Below are 18,132 nucleotides of genomic sequence, written 5' to 3'. Positions count from 1 at the left end.
GACTCTCGTGTGTGTGTGTGGTGCGCGTGTGTGTGTGGTGCGCGTGTGTGTGTGGTGCGCGTGTGTGTGTGTGTGTGTGTGGTGCGCGTTTGTGTGTGTGTGTGCGCGCGCTATGGACTCACCGGCTCCCGTTGTGCTATTTACCAATCAACACTTGACTGGCTCTACTACGGTAACCTTCATAATATATAAAATAATGTGACAGGTGAAATTAATAACACAATCTGCTTTATCCCCTGACTGCAGGTATTAACTTAAAAAGTATCTACAGATATTCAGATTTATTGAAAAACTTAAAAGAAAATGTTTTGACGGTATATGAAAACCATCCCGTGGCTATTTCCAAATACTCCGGTATACAGCCTTCTCGCTCTCTCTCAGCCCCCTGCCTCTCGCTCTCTCTCAGCCCCCTGTCTCTCGCTCTCTCTCAGCCCCCTGTCTCTCGCTCTCTCTCAGCCCCCTGTCTCTCGCTCTCTCTCAGCCCCCTGTCTCTCGCTCTCTCTCAGCCCCCTGTCTCTCGCTCTCTCTCAGCCCCCTGTCTCTCGCTCTCTCTCAGCCCCTGTCTCTCGCTCTCTCTCAGCCCCCTGTCTCTCGCTCTCTCTCAGCCCCCTGTCTCTCGCTCTCTCTCAGCCCCCTGTCTCTCGCTCTCTCTCAGCCCCCTGTCTCTCGCTCTCTCTCAGCCCCTGTCTCTCGCTCTCTCTCAGCCCCCTGTCTCTCGCTCTCTCTCAGCCCCCTGTCTCTCAGCCCTGTGATTAGCATGCAGCAGCAACATACAGGAACCCAGGCATTGTTTTATTCACATTCTTTACATTCATATTCAGCAGCTAATGAATAAAGGAAGGAAGGGGCTGAGGCTTTCTGCTGGGTCTAGGAAGGAAGGAAGGAAGGAAGGAAGGAAGGAAGGAAGGAAGGAAGGAAGGGGCTGAGGCTTTCTGCTGGGTCAAGGAAGGAAGGAAGGAAGGAAGGAAGGAAGGAAGGAAGGAAGGAAGGAAGGAAGGAAGGAAGGAAGGAAGGAAGGGGCTCAGGCTTTCTGCTGGGTCCGGGAAGGAAGGAATGACTGAGGCTTTCTGCTGGGTCTGTGAAGGAAGGAAGGAAGGAAGGAAGGAAGGAAGGAAGGAAGGAAGGAAGGAAGGATGGAAGGGGCTGAGGCTTTCTGCTGGGTCTGGGAAGGAAGGAAGGAAGGAAGGAGCTGAGGCTTTCTGCTGGGTCTGTGAAGGAAGGAAGGAAGGAAGGAAGGAGCTGAGGCTTTCTGCTGGGTCTGTGAAGGAAGGAAGGAAGGAAGGAAGGAGCTGAGGCTTTCTGCTGGGTCTGTGAAGGAAGGAAGGAAGGAAGGAAGGAAGGAAGGAAGGAAGGAGCTGAGGCTTTCTGCTGGGTCTGTGAAGGAAGGAAGGAAGGAAGGAAGGAAGGAAGGAGCTGAGGCTTTCTGCTGGGTCTGTGAAGGAAGGAAGGAAGGAAGGAAGGAAGGAAGGAAGGAAGGAAGGAAGGGGCTGAGGCCTCCTGCTGGGTCTGTTAATAAATGAGGATGTGAACATTGTTGCTCTGGAATTATTCAGGATTACTAGACAGAGAAGAGATGCATTGTTCTACCCACTGGGCTCTGCTAGTCTGTGTGGGTTTGATTGCTGCAAGGTTACTGTAGACTGTAGTGTATTTTTGCATCCCCTGGTTGTTAATGACTCTGAATGACTGCTTTTCTGGTATTTTATTAGGATCCACATTAGTTGTTGCTGAAGCAGCAGCTACTCTTCCTGGGCTCCACACAGAACATAAAACATGACATTATACAGAACATGTATTGCTGAAGCAGCAGCTACTCTTCCTGGGGTCCCACACAGAACATAAAACATGACATTATACAGAACATGTATTGCTGAAGCAGCAGCTACTCTTCCTGGGGTTCCACACAGAACAGGAAACATGACATAATACAGAACATGTATTGCTGAAGCAGCAGCTACTCTTCCTGGGGTCCACACAGAACAGGAAACATGACATAATACAGAACATCAATAGACAAGAATAGAACTAAATCAATTAAAACAGTTTTAATTATCAAAAAAAGTATTTCTTTTTTTTTAAAGGCACATATCAATACATACACACAAACGATCTGTATGAGTGAGTGCACATGAGCTCTGTGTTTAAGAGGAAGAGCTGTTGCCTTTAATTGGAACGTGTCTGAGAAGTACATCGGGACCCCCTCTTCCAGAGAACAAGGGTCTTTAGGACAGGAAGAAGGGTCTCAAGTCAAATAGTCTAGTCTCCACCAGACTATAGCCATCCTGTTAGTGAAATGGATGAGACTGGAAAGGGGGTGAGGAGTACATCAGGCAGCAGGAACAGGGGAAAATACTTTTCCAGAGTGAAGGGGGATTCGGACATGAAGAAGGTTCTCAAGTAGGTCTACACTATTTTGCCATGTTAGGGTATGCTCGCTAGGGAACTACATCTGTCTGTCTGGAAACCCTTCTTTCCAAGTTCCTGGTTCCATGAGCCATTAAAGCTGCAGTGTGTCGCTTCTGTGAGTCCCAAAGGAGGCCGACTGCCCTTCACACAGCCTCTGTGTGAGTCCCAAATGGCCCCCTATTTCCTATATAGTGCACTACATTTCACCAGGGCCCATGGGGCTCTGTTCAAATATGGGAATCGGGTGCCATTTGGGATGCAAAGTCTGACACGCTCACTCTGCAAGTCTAGCTGCTAGTTGTAAATCTATTTACCTCTGCAAGTCTAGCTGCTAGTTGTAAATCTATTTACCTTACCTCTGACACGCTCACTCTGCAAGTCTAGCTGCTAGTTATAAATCTATTTACCTCTGCAAGTCTAGCTGCTAGTTATAAATCTATTTACCTCTGACACACTCACTCTGCAAGTCTAGCTGCTAGTTGTAAATCTATTTACCTCTGACACACTCACTCTTGTTTTCTGTGAGCCCTTTTAAATATGATGTCTTATCAAACCTCACTCATCTATGTAGGCTTCCAAGTACAGTATGTTGTACACTATGTGGTACTGTATTGACCTCCCCCAAGTTGAACCTGGACCATCTCTATGCTGTTGATGAAGCACTGTAGTACAGGTAACTGCCAAAATGATAAAAACATGTGAGGAAATGAGGGATCCAAAGTATAATGAAAGCAGGTGCTTCCACATACGTGTGGTACCTGAGTTAATTAAGCAATTAACATCCCATTATGCTTAGGGTATAGAAGTACCCAGTTGCCCCATTGTTTTGGCTGCCATGGCTAGAAGAAGAGATCTCAGTGACTTTGAAAGAGGGGTCTGAAAGGAGCATGGGGGGGTTAAAGTGTGTGTGTGTGTGTGTCAGTCACCAGATCTCAACCCAATTGAACACCTATCCCATTGGGCTCAGATGCCAGTTCATCGTCTAGATTTGATTTGCATTTGGTTGAGTTGTTAACAAATGTGAAATCAACCAAAAATGTCATCCTGTCATTGCAAATCCAATCAGTTTTCCATGTTGATTCAATGTCGTCACATTAGAATTTTGGGGTTGAAATGACGTAGAAACAACATTGTGTTCAACCAGTTTTTTTCCCGGCGAGATGGGAGATTCTGGACAGCGTTTTCCACCACCATTCCAACCATTCCACCATCCCTCCAATAGAGTTTCAGACAACTGTAGAATCTATGCCAAGGAGCATTGAAGCTGTTCTGGCCCAACGCCCTATTAAGACACTTTATGTTGATCTTTTCTTTGACAGTTATCTGAAGGTACAAGCATCCTCTTCTGTCTTGTCCTCCATCTTTCTGAGCTGCTGTGCCCTACACAGGAAGTAGGAAGTGTTTAGATTTCAGGGAGGTCTTTTTGAAGATATGGAGAATAGTTACTGTACATGTCTTGCTTAGTTAAGACTGATAGTACCACACAGTCTGAACAAGCAGACTCTCTTCCTAAGACATGCAGAGTATTGTACAAACATTGTATTCTTGTAATTCCCTGTGAAAGGTACAGTAGGCCTATATATTGAGTTAAATAGACAGGACAGTAGATCATTCATTCATGATAGAAAGTGGTCTCCTGTACGACCTGGTATGAATTTCTGGAGTCTGGAATGGCGCGAGTACAGTACAGTAGTGCTCTTTTGTGATCGATGTAGTAACCCAAGGGGAAAATACCTAAACAGTGATGAAGTCATGTAACTCCCTTCTCCTGTACATCACAGGGGCTTTTCATAGGGGCTTTTTATTATGGGAAATAAACTACTTTGATTCGGGTATTCCATTGGGGGGTGTAAGGTTATATGGAAGACGGTGATAATTGTCAGATGTTTGTCAAATATGACTTGGAAGTCACTTGAGGATCCAAAAGGGGGAAATGTTTCTCCATGTGACCCAGGGTGGTTGTTCTCTGCAGTCTGTTCCATGGTCTGGCTGTGTACGCTAACGGACTGTTGTGGTGTGGGGCCCCACTCTTTCCATTTCACCTGGGAGTCAGTCTCACTGAAACCTGTTCTCTCTGTCAGTGAAACTCAGCTTGTCTGTACAAGCCTTAACAATGTTACATTGATACAATCTGACAGCTACCAATATTGCTCAACAGACTCTAAATAGAAAAAGATGTCTGGGGAAAAATCCTGTCTTTACCAAAAAAAACAGCTCAATTTAATTAATTTAGGTCTATATTACTATGTGATTATTTTCACAGTATCAACATGGACTGTTTTCAAATAAGCTCACTGACCATTACATTGGCTATCAAGATACAATTGAACCTTTTTATTTAACTAGGCAAGTCCGTTAAGAACAAATTCTTATTTTACAATGACGGCCAAACACTCCCATAACCCAGACGACGTTGGGCCAATTGTGCTCCGCCCTATGGGACTCCCGATCACGGCCGGTTGTGATACAGCCCGGGATCGAACCAGGGTCTGTAGTGACACTTCTAGCACTGAGATACAGTGCCTTAGACCGCTGCGCCACTCTGGAGTCCACTCTGCTTCCTTTTGCATTATTGCATTGCATCTAATTTCATCCCAGATTCTTTTTTTTGTGTGTTGTAGTTTGACTGCCCTCTCATATCTGTCCTGTTATTGTAGTTCCCGGCTGCCCTCTGACCCCAGACACCCCCAGCAGTGAGTCCAGAATGTGCAGTAGCAGACTGGGGGCTCTGAAGAAGCAGAACGACATTGAGCTCAAATGCAAACAAGGAGCTGAGAATATGATCCAGATGTATTCCAATGGATCCTCCAAGGTAGTGTGTGATGGGGGGGGGTATGGCTACCCTATTAGATTTGAGTTGAGCTGGAATGTCTCAATGCTTTTAACCTCATTTGAAAGACCATATACACAGCCGTACAAAGTCGCTGTTATTGAATATGTTACTCAAGTTGAAATGCTAAGAAGGTTTATTTTGATATTTTTAAGAGTGAATGAGTAAGTTGTTTCCAAAAGAAATCAAAACAAAATGGTTAAAACACTGGGCTAAAGAAATAGCCCGTTTTTAACATGCTTATGTTTACATGTATCCCCCCCCCCCCCCTCCTAACTTCAATAGGATAAGAAGCTGCTTGCCACTGCTCAGCAGATGCTGCAGGACAGCAAGACCAAGATGGAGTTTATCAGGATGCAGATCCTCAAAGCCAGCCAGACTGGTGAGACCAACTACGGCAATAACGACGGTATGAACCCACTATAACCTTACAAACACATCTCTCGTCAAGGCCATACGTCTGTCTGTTGGAGGGCTTTTCCCTCTGCTATATGAAGTATATGTGGGGAATTAGGCTTTTTGGACTTTGTGCATCCTTTTTTAAAATGTTGTTTGATTTGTTTTACAAACATTTTTTAAACCTCTCTGTACAGATATGTTCAAATGTTTTCTGGGTTATGAAAAGGTAATAGTTATGGTATTTATGGTCCCCCGTCTCAGTGATGATGAGATATTTCTGGTCCCCAGTCTCAGTGATGATGAGAGATTTCTGGTCCCCAGTCTCAGGGATAATGAGAGATTTCTGGTCCCCAGTCTCAGGGATAATGAGAGATTTCTGGTCCCCAGTCTCAGGGATAATGAGAGATTTCTGGTCCCCAGTCTCAGGGATAATGAGAGATTTCTGGTCCCCAGTCTCTGTGATAATGAGAGATTTCTGGTCCCCAGTCTCTGTGATAATGAGAGATTTCTGGTCCCCAGTCTCTGTGATAATGAGAGATTTCTGGTCCCCAGTCTCTGTGATAATGAGAGATTTCTGGTCCCCAGTCTCTGTGATAATGAGAGATTTCTGGTCCCCAGTCTCTGTGATAATGAGAGATTTCTGGTCCCCAGTCTCTGTGATAATGATACATTTCTGGTCCCCAGTCTCTGTGATAATGATGATGATACATTTCTGGTCCCCAGTCTCTGTGATAATGATGATGATACATTTCTGGTCCCCAGTCTCAGTGATAATGATGATGATACATTTCTGGTCCCCAGTCTCAGTGATAATGATGATGATACATTTCTGGTCCCCAGTCTCAGTGATAATGATGATGATACATTTCTGGTCCCCAGTCTCAGTGATAATGATGATGATACATTTCTGGTCCCCAGTCTCTGTGTCCAAGCCCATCATCAGTCCTCTGGACCTGAGACTAGAGGAGTTGCGACATCACTCCAGGATAGAACATGCTGTAGCTGATGGAGCCCAGAACGTCATGATCCTGCTGGGCTCTTCTGGGAAGGTTACGGAGAAGAAGGCCCACTCTGAGGTGAGATGATGGATTAATACCTAGGGTTGCAAAATTCTGGTTACTTTACCTAAAATTCCCAGGTTTTTTTTTTCTCCAGAAATACTGGTTGGAAGATTCCCAGATAGTAGGGAATAAGCAGGAGATCTGGAAATTTCTAGGCAGGTTTTTTTGGCTGGATGAAGGAGTGTGAAGACTATCTTCTATTTTCTTTTCAGATCATGGGAATTCTGTAAATGACGGTAAATGTAAAATCTTGCAGAGTGTCTAGCCAGGTTACCATAACACATCGGTGTGGAATGTAAAAATAAACATTCCACAGCATACCGTTACTCACCCAGGTGTTCCATAGTGTTAACCTCTGAATACATTCTGAATGCTTGCACTAAAATGAAGTTCTCGGATGTGTCCAGTCTTATGGTCCTGTGTTATGTCCTAGTGTGTTTAAACATTTTAATATTGGTCTCTTTTTTCTCCCCAGGCTCAAGCCCGGTTCAATGAGTCCAATCAGAAGTTGGACCTGCTGAAGTTATCTCTGGAGCAGCGGCTGAGTGAGCTACCTAAGAACCACCCTAAGAGCCTTCTCATCATGGAGGAACTAGCCATGGTGGTGTCCCCTCCGCTCAGCCCACGCCATAGCGTTATGTCTACATACAACCAGTACAGCACGGTCACCAAGCCTGCTGCACTCACAGGTAAGACTCTCCTTTTAGAAGCAACAACTCAATGTTGTCCTTACCGTTACGGGATACCCTAGATTTCAAAACATAGCAGCCTCTCTTTGAGTTCAACGCTCTGATGCGTTCCTTAAGGTAAACAGAGATGACACGGCATAACACAGCCACCCTCATCCCAAACACACATGCACATTGTACTGTGAATAGAAGAAACTGCTGTTAGACCATGATAAACTTCAGATTGAGTCAGTATGTAATGCCTCACCCACTCGGGTCAGACTTGAGCAACATTCAGCATTTACAATAACAACGTGTAAGTCCATAGTGCAGTGGCAGTATCAAGGAGGACTGCTGATTTTAAGATCAGTTTTGCCTTCTAGATCACAATGAATAATATTTACATGGACAGGAGGGACCTGATCCTAGACCAGCACCCTTACTCTGAGACCATTGATACACAGGGCCATCCCCGGCCTTCGTCTTTCTGGGCTACTGTCTAGTGTGTTTTTACCTGTTTTTCTTCGAGGTACGTTGGAGGTACGTCTGATGGGTTGTCAGGATCTGCTGGAGGAGGTCCCAGGTCGCTGTAAGGCCCCCTCAGCCTCCCACCCCGGCTGGAGCCCCAGTGACCAGCGCTCCTCCTTCATGTCCAGAAGCAACAAGAACAAAGGAGCCAGCTCACGCAACCTCTCCAAGTCCGACGACCTGTCCAGTTGAGTGTTGCTCTATTGACTCACACCCCAATGTGTCTCTGTCTGATGTTTTGAAGCTGCTCAGAGAAGCTGCTCTGACTAATGCTTTGCATCTAGCTGTGAAATACTGCTCAGTGTCTGCCTGCTGTTTGAACAGAGTGGTGAAATCAAGGTTGCTGTTCAAATGTTTTGCACAGAAAATCAAAACAAGCGTTTTCTTAAAGCACGAGTACAGACAATTGGACAAGTACTCCCTGTTTTCAGTCCATTTCATGCCTACTGAACATTACCTTGTGTCCAGATTGTATAAATGTATTCTCTCTCTCTCCAGATGAGATCAGTGCTGTGCTAAAGTTGGACAACACTGAAGTGGGACAGACCAGCTGGAAACCAGTCAGCAACCAGTCCTGGGACCAGAAGTTTACATTGGAACTAGACAGGGTAATCTAAACCACTTCACTACTTCACTATATACCCACTGGAACTAGACAGGGTAATCTAGACCACTTCACTTTAGGCTTTACCTCAATTACTCTGGGAAGGTTTTCCTTTTCCCAAACAATGCTATTAGTGTCTGAAATCGCCTCAAACAACTTCTTTTTTTTTTTTCAATCCAGATTTGTTTGTATTTGGTTTATTGTTTCTATTTCACAACCTTCAGCAAAACACACTGATTTATTAGCACGTCGTACCCAGACAAAGGTGAGAGCAGCTCTCTATTCTGGAGTTGTGCAACTCTAAGTCTGAATACCAGGGACGGCTGGTACTAAGTCTGCAGAAATCTATTACTTTCCCCTGAAGCTTCCAAAAGTCAGGCTTTTAGTGGGACTAACTAATGACGAGTGTTAGAGGAGACCTGATGACTGGTGTTAGAGGAGACCTGATGATTGGTGTTAGAGGAGACCTGATGACTGGTGTTAGAGGAGACCTGATGACTGGTGTTAGAGGAGACCTGATGACTGGTGTTAGAGGAGACCTGATGACTGGTGTTAGAGGAGACCTGATGACTGGTGTTAGAGGAGACCTGATGACTGGTGTTAGAGGAGACCTGATGACTGGTGTTAGAGGAGACCTGATGACTGGTGTTAGAGGAGACCTGATGACTGGTGTTAGAGGAGACCTGATGACTGGTGTTAGAGGAGACCTGATGACTGGTGTTAGAGGAGACCTGATGACTGGTGTTAGAGGAGACCTGATGACTGGTGTTAGAGGAGACCTGATGACTGGTGTTAGAGGAGACCTGATGACTGGTGTTAGAGGAGACCTGATGACTGGTGTTAGAGGAGACCTGATGACTGGTGTTAGAGGAGACCTGATGACTGGTGTTAGAGGAGACCTGATGACTGGTGTTAGAGGAGACCTGATGACTGGTGTTAGAGGAGACCTGATGACTGGTGTTAGAGGAGACCTGATGACTGGTGTTAGAGGAGACCTGATGACTGGTGTTAGAGGAGACCTGATGACTGGTGTTAGAGGAGACCTGATGACTGGTGTTAGAGGAGACCTGATGACTGGTGTTAGAGGAGACCTGATGACTGGTGTTAGAGGAGACCTGATGACTGGTGTTAGAGGAGACCTGATGACTCGTGTTAGAGGAGACCTGATGAGGAGACCTGATGACTCGTGTTAGAGGAGACCTGATGATTGGTGTTAGAGGAGACCTGATGATTGGTGTTAGAGGAGACCTGATGACTCGTGTTAGAGGAGACCTGATGAGGAGACCTGATGACTGGTGTTAGAGGAGACCTGATGAGGAGACCTGATGACTGGTGTTAGAGGAGACCTGATGGGGAGATGTTACAGTATGTGTCTTCCACAGTCTCGTGAGCTGGAGATCTCAGTCTACTGGAGGGACTGGAGATCACTGTGTGCCGTCAAGTTCCTACGCCTGGAAGACTTCCTGGACAACCAACGACATGGCATGTGCCTCTACCTGGAGCCTCAGGGAAAACTGTTTGCTGAGGTACTATTCAATGATCCACTTCCCCCAACAAACACCCACATTTACCTTTCCCTGCTAAAAAACGATTTATAATATTTACAGAATTTACTCATGACCTATGTGTGTTTTCCCTCAGGTTACATTTTTCAACCCAGTTATTGAGCGGAGGTCAAAACTTCAAAGGCAAAAAAAGATATTCTCCAAACAACAAGGTCTGTACAGTTTATCCTGTAAAGTCCAAGCTTTAATGTTATTGGTGTTCTTTTAAAGCGCTGTGTAACACCATTTTGTTGGATAAAGGTCTAAATAAATAAATGTTGTTGATTTTATTGATTGGATGAATGAAGCTATGGTTGTGACCCTCCGATCTGTCCCAGGGAAGACGTTCCTGCGTGCCCCTCAGATGAACATCAACATCGCTACGTGGGGTCGGCTGGTGAGGAGAGCCATCCCCTCCGTCAACAACTCCTTCAGTCCAGCTCAGCTGCCAGACATGGGGACAGAGCTAGGTCCTGAGTCCCAGTCCATCCTGCACCTTCCCTCCCCAGCCTCCCCCAGGTAAACACGCACACCTCGTCCAGCGACGATCTATTGGTCCACCCCTGACAGATTGTTGAAGTGAACAGAAATGAAACTTAAAGTTGCATGATAATGTCAGTTTAGTCCCCTTCTGAAATGACCTCTCTCTCTCTCTCTTCAGTGACCTGATAGTAACCAAACTGGAGTTTGGCAAAGAGCCCCCACTTCCCCTGAAGCGCCACACTGTGGCTTCTATTGGAGAGCCCATTCTGGAGAGCAGTATCGCAGACGGAGAGAAAGTACAGGTAGCTGTCAATACAATGTATCAATTCACAAACTCTGAAAGATTCATGTTGCTGTTGGTTATTTTAGTAAAGAGATGACCATTTAATCCGTTTTTCTGACTCGTTTCATGCTGTTCTTCAGCCATGTTATTTTATTGCCCTTGTAAGTTGCTCTAGAAGAACACGGTCTGTAATGTAACATGCCGTGACAGTTCTGTAACTGTTAAAGTTGGTTTTATTTAACTGTGATTGGTGTATTTTGACCTAACCGTGATTGTGATTTGATGTATTTTGTTCCCAGGAAGCCATGTCTACATTTGACTTCCTGAATGAGAGCAGGAACAGTATGTTAAAGTGTAAACTAGACGACAGTGTTATTGTAGAGCAGCCCAATGAGAGGTTACCTGTCCAACACACCACGGATACCAGGGAGGAGGAAGACTTCCAGTTCAGTCTCATAGACTTTAAATGTGTGGCAGTCCTGGGCCGAGGACACTTTGGAAAGGTAAGGCCACACATGATCTTCCTGTCTCAGGAAGGCAGTAGTGATGTCACATGCATGGCCATTTTTTACCTTCGCCAGATCTAACCGCTCCGTTAATCAACAGGTGCTCCTGGCTGACTATGAAAGTACTGGGGAGATGTTTGCTATCAAGGCCCTGAAGAAAGGAGACATTGTATCACGTGATGAAGTAGACAGGTAGGAAGTAACGCCGACAACTTAATGACAATATACACTGAGTGTACAAAACATTAAGAACAACTTCCTAGGGGCCTCCATAGTGGCACAGTGGTCTAAGACCCTGCATCACAGTGCTAGCTGTGCCACTAGAGATTCTGGGTTTGAGTCCAGGCCCTGTCGCAGCCTGCCGCGACCGGGAGATCCACTAGCGACTCCTGTGGCGGGCCGGGTGCAGTGCACGCTGACACAGTCGCCAGGTGTACGGTGTTTCCTCCAACACATTGGTGCGGCTGGCTTCCAGGTTAAGTGGGCATTGTGTCAAGAAGCAGTGCGGCTTGGTTGGGTTGTGTTTCGGAGGACACACGGCTCTCGACCTTCGCCTCTCCTGAGTCCGTACGGGAGTTGCAGCGATCAGACAAGACTATAACTTCCAATTGGATATCACGAAATTGGGGAGAGAACGAAGAAAGAACCCCTTCCTAATATTAAGTTGCACCCCCCCCGCCCCTTTTTGCCCTCAGAACAGCCTCAATTCATCGGAACGAGGTGTTTATAGCGTTCCACAGGGATGCTGGCCCATGTTGACTCCAATGCTTCCCACAGTTGTCAAGTTGACTGGATGTCCTTTGGGTGGTGGACCATTCTTGATACACACAGGAAACTGTTGAGTGTGAGAAAAAAACAGAAGCGTTGCAGTTCTTGACACAAACCGGTGCGCCTGGCATCTACCATACCCCGTTCAAAGGCTCTTAAATCTTTTGTTTTGCCTATTGCCCTCTGAATGACACACACACACACAGTCCATGTCTCAAGGCTTAAAAATCCTTCTTTAACCTGTCTCCTCCCTTCATTTACACTGATTTGAAGTGAATTTAACAAGTGATATCAATAAGTGATCATAGCTTTCACCTGGTCAGTCTTTCATGGAAAGAGCAGGTGTTCTTAATGTTTTGACCACTCAATGTAAATTTGAGATGCATCTATATTGATGTATATTGTCTCTCTGATGCATTAAAAATCCTTAGAAATGAAGAATTGTCTGTGGTAAAATAACTGACCTCTGTCCTATCCTCAGCCTGATGTGTGAGAAGCGTATCTTTGAGACTGTGAACAGCGTCAGACATCCCTTCCTGGTCAACCTGTTTGCGTGCTTCCAGACAAAGGAACACGTGTGCTTTGTCATGGAGTATGCGGCTGGTGGTGACCTCATGATGCACATACACACAGACGTGTTCCAAGAACCTCGGGCTGTGTGAGTAACAACTCCTTATCCTCATTACATACCACACTGAACAAAAATATAAACACAACATGTAAAGTGTTGGTCCCATGTTTCATGAGCTGAAATAAAAGATCCCAGACATTTTACATATACACACACAAAGCTTATTTCTCTCAAATTTTGTGCACAAATTTGTTTACATCCCTGTTAGTGAGCATTTCTCCTTTTCCAAGAGAATCCATCCACCTGACAGGTGTGGCATATCAAGCTGCTTAAACAGCGTGATCATTACATAGGTGCACCTTGTGCTGAGGACAATAAAAGGCCACTCTAAAATGTGCAGTTTTGCCACATAACACAATACCACAGATGTCTCAAGTTTTGAGGGGGCGTGCAATTGGCATGCTAACTGCAGGAATGTCCACCAGAGCTGTTTCCAGATAATTTAATGTTCATTTCTTTACCATAAGCCGTCATCAACGTTGTTTTGGAGAATTTAGCAGTACGTCCAACTGGACTCACAACCGCAGAATACCTGTAGCCACGCCAGCCCAGGACGTTCACATCCGACTTATTCCCCTGCGGGATGGTCTGAGACCAGTCACCTGGACAGCTGATGAAACTGTGGGTTTGCACAACCAAAGAATTTCTGCACAAATGGTCAGAAACCATCTCAGGGAAGCTCATCTGTGTGCTCGTCGTCCTCACCAGGTCTTGACCTGACTGCAGTTTGGCGTCGTAACCAACTTCAGTGGGCAAATGCTCACCTTCGATGGCCACTGGTACGCTGGAGAAGTGTGCTCTTCACGGATGAATCCCGATTTTTCAACTGTACCTGGCAGATGGCAGACATCGTGTATGGCATTGTGTGGGCGAGCGGTTTGCCAATGTCAACGTTGTGAACAGAGTGCCCCATGGTGGGGTTATGGTATAGGCAGGCATCAGAATTGCATTTTATTGATGGCAATTTAAATGCACAGATACCGTGACGAGATCTTGATCAGGAATCGGGAATTGTGTACAGATCTTTGCGACATGGGGCCGTGCATTATCATGCTGCAACATGAGGTGATTGTCATTCCATTCACCCACCGCCATCACCTCATGTTGCAGCATGATAACGCACGGCCCCATGTCGCAAAGATCTGTACACAATTCCTGAAAGCCATGGCCTGAATATACTGACTGGTTTTCTGGTCCACATCCCTGCCTTTTTTAAGATATCTGTGACCAACAGATGCATATCTGTATATTCCCAGTCATGTGAAATCCATAGATTATCACATTTTTAGGGCCTAATGAATTTATTTCAATTGATTGATTTCCTAATATGAACGATTAAAATCTCTGAAATTGTTGAATGTTGCATTTTTATATATTTTTTTTTATTCAGTGTAATTTCATAGTGGACTAATGAATGATGTCAATTGAGTCCTAATGAAATTAAGGCTTTGTTTATTCTGTTGGCTAAGTGTGTGTGGTAGATTTTCATGTTGTGTATATCTAACAGCTTTATTTCCTGTCTCCATCAGGTTCTACGCTGCTTGTGTTGTCTTGGGATTGCAGTATCTTCATGACCATAAGATTGTATACAGGTATGCCCACACAACTGTTCACATACAGCTGTATATATTACTGTACTATACATGAATTGGTTAGTCCCTTACGAACACCACATATGATGATTTGGTACTACAATAGTTGATGAATGCCCCTCCTTGTATTTCTGTGATCGTCTTCAGAGACCTGAAGCTGGACAACTTGTTGCTGGACACAGAGGGATACGTGAAGATCGCTGACTTTGGCCTATGTAAAGAAGGTGGGTGGAGAATTTTTATTTTACCTGTATTTAACTAGGCAAGTCGGTTAACAACAAATTCTTATTTTCAATGACGGCCTAGGAACAGTGGGTTAACTGCCTTGTTCAGGGGCAGAACGACAGATCTTTACCTTGTCAGCTCGGGGACAAGGTAAAAAGCTCAGGGATTCGATCTTGCAACCTTTCGGTTACTAGTCCAACGCTCTAACCACTAGGCTACCTGCCGCCCCCAGAATGTTCAACACTGTCAGCTCTTTAGTCCAGGACTAAGCTTAATCTGTGTTTGGGGAAACTGGCCCTAGGGGTTTAATGCAAGACAAGTCAAACTCCCTCAGTCTTGAATAATAACCCCTTTGGTATTGCTTTGTTATAGTTGGCTTCATTGATCATCTCTCTGTCTGCTGGTGTGTTCCTGTAGGGATGGGCTATCAGGACCGCACCAGTACTTTCTGCGGTACTCCTGAGTTCCTGGCCCCTGAGGTGCTGACAGAGACGTCATACACGCGGGCCGTGGACTGGTGGGGCCTAGGGGTCCTCATCTTTGAGATGCTGGTGGGGGAGTCCCCATTCCCTGGAGATGATGAAGAGGAGGTGTTTGACAGCATCGTAAACGATGAAGTCCGCTACCCACGATTCCTCTCTACCGAAGCTATTTCCATCATGAGAAGGGTATGGTTTGTTTACTTATGTTTCTCAGAATGGTTATTTAGATCAGCATGTAAAATAATTCAACGTACACTGAGAATTTAGTTGTGTTTACTGGACTATTGTTCACCAGTTTATGGAGTATAATGTAAATGCATATTCTTTTGTAACTAAGTTGACTCTTCCTATCCCCAGCTGTTGAGGAGAAACCCAGAGAGACGTCTTGGGGCTGGTGAGAAAGACGCAGAGGAAGTTAAGAAGCATCCGTTCTTTAGGGTAGGTTCCCGGTTATGGTTTATGATCCCAATCGCAAAGTGTGAACTGTTTATTAACTCTTCATAATGCATTATAAGTGCATTCATAACAACTTTATGAGCTATGCGTAATGCATTATATCTCTCTTGATGGTCTGTATTCCCTCAGAGTGTGGACTGGGACGGTCTACTAGCTAAGAAGGTGCGACCAGAGTTCATTCCCACCATCAAAGGTAGAGAGGATGTCAGTAACTTTGATGACGAGTTCACCTCAGAAGTACCAATCCTGACTCCGCCCCGGGAACCCAGGGTTCTGACGGCCGAGGACCAGCAAATGTTTGCCGACTTTGACTACATCGCAGACTGGTGTTAGCCAATAGCCAGTCTCCTGCACACTGGTGTTAGCCAATTACCAGCGTCCTGCTCCTCCTCCTCAACACTACTACACCCTCCCTAACACTGTGAACTGTCTGTAACAGAGACCAACAGCAATATCAACACTCTCTCCCTAAGGATATCAACAACATGTTGCTGCACTCTGTTCCTAGCTGTCTGTGCCATGTAAGAGACTGGCAATTCTATGAAGTTTTACTCAACTTTTTAACTGTCAATTTGAGACAGCTAAGAGCCATCATTTAGTCTTGTCAGATCACTGGGTCATTCCACATAATCACCTTCTCAGATCACTGGGTCATTCCACATAATCACCTTCTCAGATCACTGGGTCATTCCACATAATCACCTTCTCAGGTCATCTTCAGCTCTTTTAGATATTTCTCTGAACAAAAAAGGATAGACTGAAAATCAAGTTAATAGCTTATGAGGTGTAACTGTGGCGTGTAGAAACGGAATTATGGCCCAATAACAAGAAATGTATGAAAAGCATTACCACATTTATCATTCTGACTGATCTAGCAGGATGTTATTGTATTTATTTTAAAGTTGCCTTAAACTGTTTAATGTAACTCAATTTAAGGGCTTTCAATCAGTAACTATCATCAGGTACTGAAAACCCTACCAAAGCCAGCTGCCAAAAATTCAGTCTTCTCTTCTCAAACTATCTGCATCTGACAGAAGAGACCTTGGCCAAGATTAGACATTGATTGGAGCACTTGAACCTTGTAAAGCAGTTTAACTCCAATCAATGTTTATTCTTTTGATGGGTTTTCAGTTTTTCCTCCTCAAACACAAGCAATCCCCACCCCATACATCATGTATTGAAAAAAAGCTTAGTTTTATACTGTTTTATAAGAAAGAACACTATCATGTTGACTCTGATGTATAATCATGTTTTACAGGATGTTTGGATACAGGTATATGGAGATGCCAGACAGGCAGCTCATGAGAGACTGAACTATTTTCAAAGGAATATATATATATATATATATTCACAATAAGTGTAATTGTTGTTGGCGTGTGACATGCCGAAACAAGAATACTTTTTTGTAGTCATGTTGAAAAGACAGTCCGAGGGTGGTGTTGTTTGCTCATGTGAGGAATGGTTCATGAAGGTGTGACAACCACCTCTTCAGTATTTTGATGTCAATTTTAGACCGTTTTAAATGTTCTGGGGCTCGATGGCAATTTTTTTTTCCTTCTGTTAGCTGAATCAGAATGTCTGCTGATTTGGACCATGCATTATCAGTCATTTATACAACTATGTGGCTAGCTCATGTCAAGAAAAAATTAGACCAGCATATCACAAGTAATTAAATACATACTTCATATAATGGAAGCAAAGTCTCTGGCTATTCCTCTTCAAGTGATTAGGAGATATAGGTTGTTGTGGTATTCATGTAGTGTATTATAACAAACGGGGAATAATGGTGTGGCATGAGGGCAAAGGGGAATACGGTTCAGTCTGGTAACATAAAGTACCAGTCAACAGTTTGGACACACCTACTCGTTCAAGGGTTTGTCTTTTATTTATTTATTTACTAATTTCTACATTGTAGAATAATAGTGAAAACATCAACTATGAAATAACACATATGGAATCATGTAGTAACCAAAAAAAGTGTTAAACAAATCCAAATATATTTTAGATTCTTCAAAGTAGCCACCTTGATTTGATGACAGCTTTACACACTTGGCATTCTCTCAACCAGCTTCACCTGGAATGCTTTTCCAACAGTCTTGAAGGAGTTCCTACATATGCTGAGCACTTGTTGGCTGCTTTTCCTTCACTCTGCAGTCCAACTCAACCCAAACCATCTCAATTGGGTTGAGGTTGGGTGATTTGTGGAGGCCAGGTCATCTCATGCAGCACTCCATCACTCTCCTTCTTGGTAAAATAGCCCTTACACAGCATGGATGTGTGTTGAGTCATTGTCCTGTTGAAAAACACATGATAGTCCCACTAAGAGCAAACCAGATGGGATGGTGTATCGCTGCAGAATGCTGTGGTAGCTATGCTGGTTAAATGTGCCTTGAATTCTAAATAAATCACAGACCAGCGTCACCAGCAAAGCACCATCACACCTCCTTCACGGTGGGACCACATATGCGGAGATCATCCGTTCACCTACTATGTCTCACAAAAACACAGCGGTTGGAACTAAAAATCTCACATTTGTACTCATCAGGCCAAAGGACAGATTTCCACCGGTCTAATGTCCATTGTTCGTGTTTCTTGCCCCAACAAAGTCTCTTCTTATTGGTCTCCTTTAGTAGTGGTATCTTTGCAGCAATTCGACCATGAAGGCC

The 18,132-nt window shown here is 44.6% G+C and overlaps 1 protein-coding gene across 2 annotated transcripts in view; it reads left to right on the top strand.

Moving 5' to 3' along the window:
* Window positions 1-17,161, top strand: part of pkn2b (protein kinase N2b) — a 45,508-nt gene extending 28,347 nt beyond the window's left edge. For both annotated transcript variants that reach the window (XM_029708234.1, XM_029708236.1), the window contains 18 exons: window positions 5,064-5,218; window positions 5,522-5,645; window positions 6,554-6,711; window positions 7,172-7,385; window positions 7,894-8,079; window positions 8,391-8,500; window positions 9,879-10,022; window positions 10,138-10,213; window positions 10,379-10,559; window positions 10,702-10,825; window positions 11,106-11,309; window positions 11,413-11,504; window positions 12,562-12,738; window positions 14,241-14,303; window positions 14,451-14,527; window positions 14,946-15,196; window positions 15,368-15,448; window positions 15,596-17,161. In XM_029708234.1, the coding sequence (XP_029564094.1) occupies window positions 5,064-5,218; window positions 5,522-5,645; window positions 6,554-6,711; window positions 7,172-7,385; window positions 7,894-8,079; window positions 8,391-8,500; window positions 9,879-10,022; window positions 10,138-10,213; window positions 10,379-10,559; window positions 10,702-10,825; window positions 11,106-11,309; window positions 11,413-11,504; window positions 12,562-12,738; window positions 14,241-14,303; window positions 14,451-14,527; window positions 14,946-15,196; window positions 15,368-15,448; window positions 15,596-15,799 (2,621 nt within the window). In that variant the 3' untranslated portion in view covers window positions 15,800-17,161. The remainder of the gene's footprint in view (window positions 1-5,063; window positions 5,219-5,521; window positions 5,646-6,553; window positions 6,712-7,171; window positions 7,386-7,893; window positions 8,080-8,390; window positions 8,501-9,878; window positions 10,023-10,137; window positions 10,214-10,378; window positions 10,560-10,701; window positions 10,826-11,105; window positions 11,310-11,412; window positions 11,505-12,561; window positions 12,739-14,240; window positions 14,304-14,450; window positions 14,528-14,945; window positions 15,197-15,367; window positions 15,449-15,595) is intronic.
* Window positions 17,162-18,132: the final 971 nt, after the last annotated feature.

This window comes from Salmo trutta, chromosome 22 (assembly GCF_901001165.1).
Source record: "Salmo trutta chromosome 22, fSalTru1.1, whole genome shotgun sequence".
Lineage (NCBI taxonomy): Eukaryota > Metazoa > Chordata > Actinopteri > Salmoniformes > Salmonidae > Salmo > Salmo trutta.
This window is presented reverse-complemented; position numbering and strand designations above follow the sequence as displayed.